The sequence below is a fragment of the Elgaria multicarinata genome, chromosome 5 (genome assembly GCF_023053635.1).
Source record: "Elgaria multicarinata webbii isolate HBS135686 ecotype San Diego chromosome 5, rElgMul1.1.pri, whole genome shotgun sequence".
NCBI lineage: Eukaryota > Metazoa > Chordata > Lepidosauria > Squamata > Anguidae > Elgaria > Elgaria multicarinata.
Genome location: NC_086175.1, coordinates 114,380,781 through 114,395,064, shown reverse-complemented (window position 1 = coordinate 114,395,064; position 14,284 = coordinate 114,380,781). Strand labels below are relative to the sequence as shown.

At 45.5% G+C, this 14,284-nt stretch overlaps 2 protein-coding genes across 2 annotated transcripts in view; one reads left to right on the top strand and one right to left on the bottom strand.

Moving 5' to 3' along the window:
- The window catches only part of RDX (radixin), a 43,320-nt gene extending 41,104 nt beyond the window's left edge, over positions 1-2,216 (bottom strand). Inside the window, exon 1 of the mRNA XM_063127075.1 lies at positions 1,947-2,216. The gene's annotated coding sequence lies outside the window, so the exon portion shown is untranslated. The remainder of the gene's footprint in view (positions 1-1,946) is intronic.
- FDX1 (ferredoxin 1) overlaps positions 2,208-14,284 on the top strand; it is a 38,331-nt gene continuing 26,254 nt past the window's right edge. Inside the window, exon 1 of the mRNA XM_063127730.1 lies at positions 2,208-2,339. Coding sequence (XP_062983800.1) covers positions 2,208-2,339 — 132 coding nt within the window. The remainder of the gene's footprint in view (positions 2,340-14,284) is intronic.

The window sequence follows — 14,284 nt, the reverse complement described above, 5'->3', positions numbered from 1 at the left end:
AAAACACTGACTCAAATAATGTACAATAGGGTTATTGTACTCATTACGTAAAACAATATATTAAAATGACAAACACCACTAAAATGTAGATTTGTTTTCAACAATAGACAGCATCAATATTTGGAGCTGTTTCATATGAGGTCATTCCTTATTATTTGTCTATTCTGAATGCTTTTATCATGAACATGTGACTAGTGAATGGGTGCCCAACCATACTAAGGGCTAAATTCTCTTCATCAGTGCTGGGTTTTGCGAACTGTGCAAGTTTCAACTATCTGTGCCCTATGACATTAAAAACAGAACACACCCACCCAATATAATGCAAGTGATTCAACTTCTAACACTTCAAGTTCTCCTGATTTTTGATCCAATATGAGGCTAGTTCAGGAACTCTTTGTTTTTGTATTCTATGATCTAAATTTCAGTTCTCAACCAGCAAAAAACAGTAAAAGGGGGAGAACATACAGAGCCTGGAAAGCCATTTCTGAACCCAATACACCAGCAGTCATTGCTTCCTCCAGTTGTTGGCAGCCTCTCTAGACTTCCCCCCTCCTCCTGAAACTGTAAAGGATAAGGGGGGTTGGGTAGAGATTTGGCAGCTGCTGACATGAGGAACGTGTTAACAATGTACTTGTCCCCTTTTGCAACAAGTAGCCAAGCCACGTAGTCGTGGAGATGCTTATTTCAGACTCCCCTTTTCCCAAACGATTCTCTTCCCCTATAATACTAACCACAATTCACTTCACCATACATACAGAGGGAGAAGACATAACCAGCACCTCGATCATTCTTGGACAGCAGTTTGTTAAACTGGTTTAACTGGAAAATGACCCCCATAGAATTCCATCAGAGCTTCCTTCTAAACAGATGTGCTTGAGCTCCTGTTGTTAAAAGACTTGCAGCCTGATCTCAGAGATATTTATTCAGAATGAAGTCCTACCAATTTTGATGCAACTTACTCCCCAGCAACAGCATTTAGAATTGCACTCTGATTTCATCAAGTAAATCCAATATAAACACACTTAAAATCAGCTTGTTTGGCAGCAATCCTAAAGCTTTAAGCTAAGACACACTTACTATGTAATAAGTCCTATTATATTGAGGGGTACTTACTTCTGAACAAACATGCCTTGGATTGCAGCCTTAGAGCCCCCCAGGCTCTTTCCCCTTGAGCAGCGAAAACACACAAGTGGAGCAAAAGTGGATTCAGGGGCGGGAAATATGCACATTAGAAGAGGTCTGCACCCTATTACTCTAATTTCATATGGATATATTTCAGAAACTTTTTCTATGAATATACTCCCCCCCTCCCTCCAAATCCGTTTTCCTTCTGTGTAAACCTTTTCAAGTGTAAACCATGAGGGCAGAAACCGATTTATTAATAATCCATATAGGGCACTCCGGGCGCCTGGGGGGGGGGGCTGAAGAGCGGGATAAAATGTTGTAAATAAATACATAATTCATAAATAAATAAATAAAGCGTGCGCACGTTTAGTGCCATCAGCTACGTGGAGCAGTGATACTCTCGCACACCAGCCCCTTTCTACCTCAAAGGAGGGAAGAAGGCAAAGGCGGGGAAGAGACGGAATTCATATGCAAGGAAATACCTGGGGGTGGGGGGCGGGGTGGAGAAGGTTGGGGGTTTGAGAAGAGGAGTTACGTCGCCGTCAGGAAAAGAAGGAGGGATCGTGGCAGGCGAGGAGTTTCCGTCTTCCAGACACAAACACACGAACACATATTCCACCTCCTGCACATCCACCTCAGCTGGCGCAGGAGGAACCGGGACACTTGCTTCCATTTATGTCCCAAGTTGTGAGGCGTTAAGGATGGATGGGGGGAGGGGGGGAGGGAGAGGAGTTGAAGGACAAGGCGAACCGTGGCCTAGCAGCCGCGCTACAAGAAGGTCGACGCGAGTAACCGTGGCCCTGCCTGCTTTCCTCCCTCACCTGGCGGGGCTGAGGCGTCGGTTGCCGCTTTCCGCCTGCCGTCCACAGACTTTGGTCCGACGGGAGAGTAGAAGGAGGAGGAGGAGGACGACGACGACGACCGCGGGGCCGCTCCGAGCGTCACACACACACGCACGCGCGCGCTCTGGGCTCTCCTTCTCCTTCTCCTCCTTCTCGTCAGGGCTCAGTGGTGCCGATAGTCCTGCTGCAGGAGAGACGCGCAAGAGCGGCAGCGCCGCGTCCCGCTGACAGGTCCGCAATATGGCGGCGGCCGCCGTTTCGGTTTTTCCTCCCTATCAGAGCCGTTGGCGCCTCTGTCGCCTTAGCGGGCATGCGCGGGCGGGGACGGGAGCACGCGCGCTCCGGCGGGCTGAAGGGGCTGCCCTCAACTCGGTTTGGGAAGCGGGGAAGGGAGGGAGCCCAGCAGAAAGAACCGGTTGGCTGGAAAGGTCGCGGGGGGAGGGGGGAGGGAAGGATCCGCGTGTGAACGGCATCGTAGGGTCACGTGGCGCGAGAGGGAAGGGGAGGGGGATACTGGAGTTGGTGGTAGCCAAAACAGGGAAACGCTCCGACGCTTCGTGTCGCGGTGCTATTATGCCCACTTTACTCCCGAGTAAATCGTCTGCACGGTTAGACAGCCCGAATCCATGCATGTGTTTACTCGGGAATAAGCCCCACACGGAATTAAATGGGAAATACGCTGTGCACGTGTTTACTCGGGAGTAAGCCCTACGGAATTAAATGGAGAAGGGTCGTAAGCTCTTCATGCAAAAGGTCCAGGGTTTAATTCCCATCGTCTCCAAACAGGGTTGGGGAAATTCGTGCGTGAAATCCCAGACAGATCTGCTGCCAGTCAGTGTCGTCAATACTGGACTAGATAGACCTATTAAATCAGCCCAAGACATTCCAGTCTGGCGCATCGGATTGATATGCATTGTCCAGCTTGATGGAAATAATGCAGGATTATGCCAAGCCGCTGAAGAATCCACAGTCAAAGAGCCATTAGGGCAGTGAATGACTAATTAAAAACACAATTTCTAACATCCGTTTCTGGTGTATGTCAAACAACCAAAGTGACACACTTTATTTGGGACTAATATAATCCACTTTGCAGGGCCAGTTATACGCAGTAAATGGCTTACTTAAAGAGCAGCCCAGAATGCATGCTTCAGAGGTTCCAAGGGTACTACTGGACCAGGCTTTTATTCTGTAGACCCCCTGTCCCATTCACAGATTTTTACAGGAGGCTCAGACAATGTCATCTTCAATTTGTAACAATATATTTGTCATTTATTATGGCATGTGAGCTACACCTGCTACAATGCCCTCTCCTACACAACTGTTCACAGAATGCTGACAACTTCGTGGGGAGAGAAATGGAATGGAGTATCCTGGAAAAGGACATGATTGACTGGCCACAACCCTGAACAGGGGCATTGCACACAATGTTTTGCAGTGACCCAACCGTACTAAGTGCTGTTGTGATGTTTCAGGTTTCTATAACTAGGATGAGCAAGGACAGACTGCAGTCACTCCAGAGACAAACAAAATAGATATTTAACAAAATTTACTTAACTTTAGAACATTTGGTAAATAACAGTATTAAGAAAATGATAAACCAAGAGCTCTAACTTTAGGCCACATTTCACTTAAAGTGCATCTTTGTTCCAGGGCTGCCTATAGGGTGTCAGGTTAGCAAAACCCTGCACTTTTGCTGCTTCGGGGTGGCAGTGGCTAATCCCAATGTATCAGCAAAAGCACAGGGTTTCTGGCAGCCAGGCCCACCCTCTGCCCAGGCAGACAGCAAGCAATCGGGTTGCCATCCGCCCAGCCATGCCTCCGCTGCGAATCTGTAGCAAGAATAGATACTAGATGCACCGTACTTGCCTTGCTGTGGAGAAAAACGTCAGGGTAAGTCCCCGACTTTTTTCTTCGCAACTTCACAGGGAAGCCCCGCAATGACTGCAAGGTTGCTGCATTGTATAATCAATGCAGTGCCACCGCACAGCCAACCTGGGGCTTTCTGTGCATATAGACAGCCCCCCAGTTCCGTTAGTCTGTTATGGCGGTTCACTCTTCTTCTACCTGAAGGCTTCTTTGTCTGTTTCTTTCTCTTCTTCACCACACTGCCGGTCTTCCTGAATTTCCTTCTCGGCTCTCCTCCTTCCCTCTCCTGCTGCCTTCACCTCTTCTCTCCACATTCCCTTTCACCTTTCCAACTGGCATTTAGCTCTCTTCTCCTTCCATCCCATGCCCCTTCCACTTCACACAAACCAAATTCCAAGGCCTTAGAGGCAGGCACTATACTGTCATAGACAATTGCCTGGAGTCATTTAATGGCACAGCCAGACATCATATACAGCACAGCAGGCAACAACACACGCTCGCTGGTCAAGCAGAGAGCCATTTAGCGAGTAGGCCGTGGCATCTACTGCCTCACCTTCTCACCACCACTGTTGTCTGGGCCAGAGCAAGTGAACAAGCAGATTGCAATGTCGACAAGGAAAAACTTCAGGAGGCTCTTACTTATTTATTCATTACATTTTTATACTGCCCAATAGCTGAGGCTCTGTGAGCAGTTCAATAAAAAACAGCTCTGGGCCCTTCACAGTCTCACCCTTGATGACAGCCCTGTCAATGCATATACAAGGCAGGTTTTCCTTGGGGCCCATCCTTCCTCTCCCCTGCCACCTAAACTCATTGTGACCCAGAGAAATTCAGATTCCTTACACAACTAGTGTTGAATGTTGTCCGTTGTGTATTGTGGTTTTTTTCCCTTCCCAAGGGTAGCAACGACCTAGAGATGCAGCATACAGATGGTAGCCAAGTTTTTTCTTGTTGTTTTCTTTTGGTTTTGGAGAAAGTACAGTTCAAGCCACACAAAGTATTGTAGGAGAGACACTGTGCACTGTGAAGGAAGCAGAGAGCCAGTTGGGTTTACTGGCTCAGACAACCATCTCGAAATAGCTTGGGCTATTTGTTTCTCTTGTTGTGTTTTAAACTGTGTTTTTATGCTATGTTTTAATTAAAATTTTGTTAGTCTAGATTTCATTGTTAGCCACTTGGAGTGCCATTCTTTGGTGGAAAGGTGGCATATAAATTAAATAAATATATGTAAAGTTCCCTTGACAATATGTTAAAATGGGCATTTTCCCATCTAACAAGACTGGGGCCATAGCTAGACCTAAGGTTTATCCCTGGATCGTCCAGGGGTCAAACCTGTTCATCTAGGTGACACACAGGGGATCCAGTGCTCAGGCAGGGGCGAACCCTGGATGATCCCAGGATAAACCTTAGGTCTAGCGGTGGCCTGAGATGCTGTTAGTGGGTGGTTCTTCTGAGTAGATGGAAGGTGTGCAATGTGTTCTGGATGGAGTTGTACACCCCCTGAAGGAGCAGGTTTGTAGCTTGGGATTCTGCTGGAGCCGTCTTTGTCACTTAAGGCTCAGGTGGCCTCAGTGGCATGGAGTGCCTTCGCTTGGGAGCCCAGCCACACCCCTATCTGGACAGGGATAAACTGGCTTCAGCAGTCTATGCTCTGGTAACCTCCAAGTTAGATTACTGTGATGCACGCTATGTAGGCTGCCTTTGAAGACTATTTGGAAGCTGCAGTTTGTGCAAACTTTGGCGGCCAGATTGATAGCAGAGACCAGAAGTTCTGAACATATAACACTGAAGCTGACCCGTTTGCACTGGCTGGTTGTACATTTCCAAGCCAAATTCAAGGAGATCTATAAAACTTTACATGGCTTGGGATCGCAATACCCGACAGAGCGCCTCTGCCTGTTTCCCCGAAAATAATGTTGAAGTCCTAGATTAGGACTGGTTTTTGTGATTTCCATATTTCTGTACAAGTCTGCAAAACCTGGAAGAAACTGAAGACTCAGCATCAGTCAATCAGCTTAAAGGTCAAGTTTGCAGGTGGACTTTATTGAATTATTGGGATGATGCAAAAGTCTAATTGTCTTGCCATTGCCAATTAATGGTTTCATCATTTGTTCAGGGAAGTGTATATAAAGAGAGTTTTGGAACATTGTAACCAGATTAAAATATTCTCTCTCTGCTGCTGTGAGCCCTGCTGTGACGTGTATATATGACCAAGTGTGTGAGTATGTTGGTGTATATTTGTATTGCCATAAACTATGTTATTTTCTATCAGTAAAATACTTAATTTTTGTACCAAACAAAACAGACTCTGTCTTGAAGTTAATTTGGTCTTTGCTGACTTTCATAGTTAAGAACCGTTGTTACTCTGCTAATTCACTGGTATAGTGAATATAAGACAGTGTCTTATATTAATTTTTGCTCCCAAAGATGCGCTAGGTCTTATTTTCAGGGGATGTCTTATTTTTCCATGAAGAAGAATACGGTACACATTTATTGTTGAACAAAAAAAAAAGGTCTTATTTTCGGGGGATGTCTTACTTTTGGGGAAACAGGGTATCAACATCTGAGGCCCTCCTCTGAGTGCCTCCTCTGAGGAGGTTTACAGGATGGCAACAAGGGAAAGGGCCTTCTCGGTGGTGCCCCCCTGATTCTAGAACACCCTCCCCAGCGAGACCCACCTCACACCAACATTGCTATCTTTTTGGCGACATGTTAAGACTTTACTCCCAGGCATTTGACAGCATATGACAGCTTTATAATGGGTCACTGGATTTTTATTGTTTAAAATTATTTTTATATTTTTGTATGTTAATAGTTTTATGTTATGTTAGTATATTGCATGATTAGGGTTTTATTTTTTGTAAACTGCCCAGAGAACTCTGGCTATTAGGTGCCATAGAAATAACACCTGCTGAAATCCCTCTTCTATGTTCGAGGTGCAGGAACCTTGTTCTCTTTCGTGTCCGGCCACCCTATTTGGAGAACAGCTGCCAGAGTCGCTGATTTTTTTCTTTTTTTAAATGTACTTTTTCAGTGCTAGGCAACAAAACATGTACTACACAGCTAATGTTAGTTCATGAACTGAATAAAGTGGCATACCCACTGATCAGCCGCTACAATTATGCCACCTACGTCCTTACTTGGCACATTCACAAACATTTATTGACTTTTGATTGTTATATATGCCTTTATAATTTTATAGTCTTGTGAAAAAGGAGGGCCAGAGCAGGGCAAGGCGATTCGGAGTGGGGATCCAAGCCAGATAAAGCAGTTCATTTTTTATTTATGTTATCTACTTTTAACACCCGCCTGAGGTGAGGACTTTTAGCTCTACATGTGTTTTATTGACTCCAGAGATTAGATTAGCCTGAGCATGCAGGGTTTTATTCTGTTTTATGTTTTTTAAAAAGAACCCAGCCAAAGTGATATTAAAAATGATTAGCTCTATTTGATATCTTCTATTGCTTCTTAAAGCTGACTGAAAAACGTTGACATGTTACAAACAGTAGGCTCGCTATTCACTTCACAATTTTAAATCGAAGGAAAACTGAAAGTCACGCCCATGTGTGGATCTACACTTCTGCTTATATCGATTTTTTGAGCCTTTGTAACGTTGTAATTTGTATCGCTACCTTGTATACCATTGCTCAGTAGCGTTACTTACCTTTTCTTGTAGCGTTGTTGTGGAGCACACTGTTTGTTGCCTCGTTGTCTGTGTTGTTTCTTCTTCTCGTTTCTGTGATCCTTGCAATTCCCAGACTTTCCTTTCTCTGCGCCTCCCACTTCCTTGTTTTTGTATTTTCCGCGCCTCTCTAGCTAACATTCCTTTATGTTCATGCTCTTAAATTCAAATCTTTGTGGCGGGAGTTCTTCAGAGAGAGTGGAATGTGTTAAATCTTTCTCATTTTTTAAACATTATTTTCATGGCATTACATGCAACCTCCCTCGGGTAAAAACTTTTTTTTTAAAAAAAATTAAAGGATGCGCATATGCGCATTGCTAATTTAATTTGGTTTTTTAAAAAAAAATAAATTAAAGATGCACATATGCGCATCCTTTAATAAAAAAAATTTTAAAAAGTTTTTACCCAAGGTAGGTTGCATATAATGCCACGGAAATAATGTTTTAAAAATGAGAAAGATTTAACTCATTCCATTCACCAGTTCTAACAATGGTTACTGAAGGCATGTAGAGGAAGTTACATCAAACAGGAAGCCCGGTGAGGGATCATGTGACATTAGTTTCACAATGTGACACAGAAGATATCATAACAACGGAGCACATTGAAAGAAGTCTAACGACGCAGAAGTATTAAAATGAAAAGTAAAACGGTACAAAACCTTTCTGTATAACAATATAAGGAACACATCATGTGATCACTGACGTCATACTAAGCTATCTATAACATTACAGCTACAGTAATGTAGATTCGGTCCATGTTTGAAATTGCATATCGACTTATGTGGAGCATATGTGAAGATCTAGGAACATTTCAGACCAGTGCCTTTCTGACAATATCACTCCGATCCGCAGGTGCACATGTGAAGTGGGACTGAGGAAAATCCTGGTTAACTGTTTAATGGGGAGCGGAGGGAAGGGGTAAATCCAGCTCCCTGACCCACCCACCCTACTCTCCCTCTCAAACAACAGATGGGTTTTTATGACACAGCCGTCATCCATCCAGGGGCAAACCTCAAAACTCCACTTTAAAAATAGTCAGGAATTTACCCTGACTTTTTTTTGCTGTGGAGGCATGTCACAGCTGATAGCAACCCCTGATTGGTCACCAATGGCTGGACAGGGAAGGGGGCAGACCTCCGGGAGCTCTGAGTCAGGAGAGCAAGGTCTGGGTGCCATGCATCCCTCTCCTCCAACCCCTCCGGCTGCCCCGTTCCTTCCCCACACACACACACCATTTTTAAAAAAGTTTTTTTTTTATCTTTAAATAAAAAATGGGAGAGGGGAGGAAAACGGTTCCTTCCCCCCATTTTTATTTTTATCTGTAAATGCGAAGCTTCATATTTTCAGATAAATAAATATCTTTAATTTACAGATTAAAAACAGCGGGGGGAGGGGAGAAACGGAGCAGCCAGATTCGGGTGCTGTGCGTCCCTCTCTTCCTCCCCCTCTGGCTGCCTTGTTCCTCCCCCCCCCAGTGCGTGGCGGTGGAAACTCTGCATTCGTGCCCCTTCCCATGCAGATGCCAGGAAGGAGCACAAGTGCAGGAGCCCGAGGCCTCACAGTGCCAACGCAGCGCCATCAAGACGGGGCCATGTCTTCAAACTTCTCCTTTCTCAGGTGGGAGGCAGCCCAGCGCTGGGCTGCATCCCACTTGAGGAGCAATATGGTTGAAAGTGCAGATATCCACGCTCCCAGCCCCCATCTTCATGAGCACAGGAGGAGTGCACCTTGTTGTCATTCTCCTCAGCCTGCTGAAATTGGCTTTGCACTGTGAGTGTTATACTGCAGAGCTAGCTGTCCCTAAAACCCAGCTTTTCAGTGCTGGAAAAAACATACTTCTGGGTGGGGGTCAGCGGAGTATTACCAATATCATCAAGGAGACAGGCTTGTTACCCACCCCTCTCCAGGTTCCCCCTTCCACTACAGTTTTATGAATAGGAATGGAGAAGCCCCACTACAAAAAGGATTGCGCCAGCCCTAACTCTACTTTAGAAAAGCGAATTAACGCAGCCCCCAATTCTTCAGCTGTGCAGCTCTGGAGGTAACAATAGATCAGAGTAGCAAATTAACGCAGCTCCCTATTCACAACTCTGGAGTTAACAATACATCAGAGAACTGAATTTATGCAGCAATAAGGAAGTGCAGAAACGTCTCTCAATGGGAATGCTAGGGAAAGGATTGAATGGGGGAAGGGGCAGCTCACGACATGGCCAGGATTTCATGCGGAAGCACGGGGGCACACAGCAGAGCAAGCGCCTGGGAGCTGCTTTAACTGAAAAGTATGGAGTAAAAGGACTTTCCCATACTGTGGCTTTTCAGGGTGAAAGTGGCTGGCTGGGAGCACACTGGTCATGATGTCATGTGCCACAAATGACCTCACAACACACCCAAGCTGCAGGACCACCACCACCACCCCTGTCAAGTTCCTCCCCCCCCCCAGATAACCAGGGGAGATTTCTTCAGGAGTCATCTTACTGTTGCTTCTTTCAGGTGACCCAGGACTACTCCATCTCGCAAGGAGGCATTAATTACTTCCATGGCCCAGCCAGCTGTTAACATAAGAAGGGCCCTGCTGGATCAGACCCAGGGTCCATCTAGTTCAGCAATCTCTTCACACAGTGGCCAACCAGCTGCCCACAGGAAACCCACAAGAGAGAGAGAGAGAGGTCTCTCTGTCCACATTTTCAACACCATGTATAATTTTGTACACTCCCTTGTCTTAACTGCAGGCCCTTTTGAAGGTTCTGAGAGGCCCAGGGACTGAATGTTCATTTTGGGGGGGGGCTCCCACTCCTTTTCACTGCACTGAGTGTCAGTGCAGTCCTCTGTGTGACAACCTTTCAAGTATTTGAAGAGTGCTATCATGTCTCCCCTCAATCTCTTCTTCTCCAGGCTAAACATGCCCAGTTCTTTCAGTCTCTCTTCATAGGGCTTTGTTTCCAGACCCCTGATCATCCTGGTTGCCCTCCACTGAACATGCTCCAGCTTGTCTGCATCCTTCTTGAAATGTGGTGCCCAGAACTGGACTCAATACTCAAAATGAGGCCTAACCAGGGCCAAATAGAGAGGAACCAGTACCTCACGCAATTTGGAAGTTACACTTCTATTCATGCAGCCCACATTTATTTATTTATTTATTTATTTATATTTATTTATTTATTTATTACATTTTTATACCGCCCAATAGCCGAAGCTCTCTGGGCGGTTCACAAAAATTAAAACCATGAAGAGCATAAAAACAACCTACAATTTAAGAACACAAATACAAAATACAATATAAAAAGCACAACACACTGTCGGCTCATATTCAGCTTGTGATCAAACTGAATATGAGCCAACAGTGCGATATGGCTGCAAGAAAGGCAAATGCTATTTTGGGCTGCATTAATAGAAGTATAGCTTCCAAATTATGTGAGGTACTGGTTCCTCTCTATTCGGCCCTGGTTAGGCCTCATCTAGAGTATTGCGTCCAGTTCTGAGCTCAACAATTCAAGAAGGACGCAGACAAGCTGGAGCGTGTTCAGAGGAGGGCAACCAGGATGATCAGGGGTCTGGAAACAAAGCCCTATGAAGAGAGACTGAAAGAACTGGGCATGTTTAGCCTGGAGAAGAGAAGTTTGAGGGGAGACATGATAGCACTCTTCAACGGTTGTCACACAGAGGAGGGCCAGGATCTCTTCTTGATCCTCTCAGAGTGCAGGACACGGAATAACGGGCTCAACTTAAAGGAAACCAGATTCCAGCTGGACATCAGGAAAAACTTCCTGACTGTTAGAGCAGTACGACAATGGAATCAGTTACCTAGGGAGGTTGTGGGCTCTCCCACACTAGAGGCATTCAAGAGGCAGCTGGAGAACCATCTGCCAGGGATGCTTTAGGGTGTATTCCTGCATTGAGCAGGGGGTTGGACTCGATGGCCTTGTAGGCCCCTTCCAACTCTGCTATTCTATGATTCTATGATACAACAATTCCAAGATTCTTCTCGTTTGTAGTATTGCTGAGCCAAGTATCCCCCATCTTGTAACTGTTCATTTGGTTTCTTTTTCCTAGATGTAGAACTTGGCATTTATCCCTATTAAATTTCATTCTGTTGTTTTCAGCACAGCACTCCAGCCTAAGAAGAGCACTTTGAAGTTTGTTTCTGTCTTCCAGGGTATTAGCTATCCCAGCCAATTTTGTGTCATCTGCAAATTTGATCAGCGTTCCCTGCACCTCCTCGTCCAAATCATTAATAAAAATGTTGAAGAGCACTGGGCCCAGGAATAATCCCCTTGACGCCAAAGAGAAGACTTGGAAATCAGTTGAATGAACCGAGGGTCTTTGGGTATTTGGCTGTGTTGCCGAGGGAAGCAGTCCTGTGCTGGCAGCCGCTCAGGTTTTAAAGACCGTTTTGCCTTTTGTTTTAAAGTTAGCTGAAGAGAGACTGCCTTGAAGTCCTAGGAAACATAGAACTCACCAGCAATCAATTTCTGTACTTAGGATACAGAAGAAACTGCCTGAGCAGTTTAAAGGCACTTTGGGCTAGAGCCATCAAAAACTCTCTAGTTACAACAACTCTTGAGACTTAAGGAAAGGAAGGGAAAGTGTAGAATCATCTTTTCAGTGATACCGTATTTCTTCGGTTGTAAGACGCCATCGATTGTAAGACGCACACTAATTTCAGTACCACCAACAGAAAAAAAAACCCCTAAGATACACCCATGATTCTAAGACGCACCCCATTTTTAGAGATGTTTAGATGGGGAAAAAAGTGCGTCTTAGAATCGAAGAAATAGGGTATATTACCATTAATATGTATTTACCATTAGTCTAACTTAAATTGCATTCATTTTAATGGTTCTACTGTAAGTAAGATCATAGGAACCCGCCTTATGCTGACCCTGTTCAGATGACATGCTAAGCCATGGTGGTTAAGCATTTTGAGCTAAACGTTACGGCTTAGCATGTTGTGTGAACCATTCCTACCCATGGTGGCTACGTAACCACAATTTAAACACGCTCACTCGCCATTTGCTGCAAAAGGGTCAGCAGTCTGACCATGGCTTAGTGTGTCTTCTGAACAAGCCCACTGAGTCAGGCCATTGGTCCATTTATTTATTTATTTATTTATTACATGTTTATACCGCCCAATAGCCGAAGCTCTCTGGGCGGTTCACAAAAATTAAAACCATGATAAAACAACCAACAGATTAAAAGCACAAATACAAAATACAGTATAAAAAGCACAACCAGGATAAAACCACGCAGCAAAATTGATATAAGATTAAAATACAGAGTTAAAACAGTAAAATTTAAATTTAAGTTAAAAATTAAGTGTTAAAATACTGAGTGAATAAAAAGGTCTTCAGCTGGCGACGAAAGGAATACAGTGTAGGCTCCAGGCGGACCTCTCTGGGGAGCTCATTCCACAACCGGGGTGCCACAGCGGAGAAAGCCCTCCTCCTTGTAGCCAACTGCCTCACTTCCTTTGGCAGGGGCTCATGGAGAAGGGCCCCTGTAGATGATCTTAAGGTCCGGGTAGGTACATATGGGAGGAGGCGTTCCTTCAAATAACCTGGCCCCAAACCGTTTAGGGCTTTAAATGTCAATACCAGAACTTTGAATCGGGCCCGGACCTGGACTGGCAGCCAATGAAGTTGTAAAAGGACTGGCGTAATGTGATCTCGCCAGCCAGTCCCTGTTAGTAAACGGGCTGCCCTGTTTTGTACCAGCTGAAGCTTTCAGACCATTTTCAAAGGCAGCCCCACGTATAACACATTGCAGTAATCCAAACGAGAGGTTATCAGAGCATGGATAACTGTAGCTAGGCTATCTCTGTCCAGATAAGGGCACAGTTGGTATATCAGCCTAAGCTGATAAAAGGTGCTCTTTGCCACTGAGTTCACCTGTGCCTCAAGTGACAGTTCTGGATCCAAGAGCACCCCCAAACTACGGACCCGATCCTTTAGGGAGAGTGCAGCTTCGTCCAGGACAGGGCAAACATCACCTCGTCGGACAAATGAACCACCTGCTAACAGTATCTCCGTCTTGTCTGGATTGAGTCTCAGTTTGTTAGCCCTCATCCAGTCCATTACCGTGCCCAGGCACTGGTTCAGAACAGTCACTGCCTCACCTGGGTTTGATGAAAAGGAAAGGTAGAGCTGGGTATCATCCGCATATTGATGACACCTCAGTCCACATCTCTGGATAACCTCCCCCAGCGGCTTCATGTATATGTTAAACAGCATAGGGGATAAAATAGAGCCCTGCGGAACCCCATGGCTTAGGAGCCATGGCACAGAGCAATAATCCCCCAGCACCACCTTCTGGAATCGGCCATCCAAGTAGGAGCGGAACCACTGCAACGCAGTACCTCCAACTCCCAGCTCAGACAACCTATCCAGAAGGATACCATGGTCGATGGTATCGAAGGCCGCTGAGAGGTCCAGGAGAACCAACAGGGTCGCACTCCCCCTGTCTCTCTCCCGACAGAGGTCATCCCACAGGGCGACCAAGGCAGTTTCCGTTCCAAAACCAGGCCTGAAACACGATTGAAATGGATCTAGATAATCCGTTTCATCCAAGAGTGCCTGGAGTTGTCCTGCAACCAGGCACTCTTGAATGAAACGGATTATCTAGATCTTGCCCAGTATTGTTGACACTGACTGGCAGTGGCTCTCCAGGGTTTCAGGCAGGAGTTTTTCCTGCCCTACCTGGAGATACTGGGGATCAAACTGGGACCTTCTGCATGCAAAGCAGATGCTCTACCACTGAGCTCTACCAATGAGTAG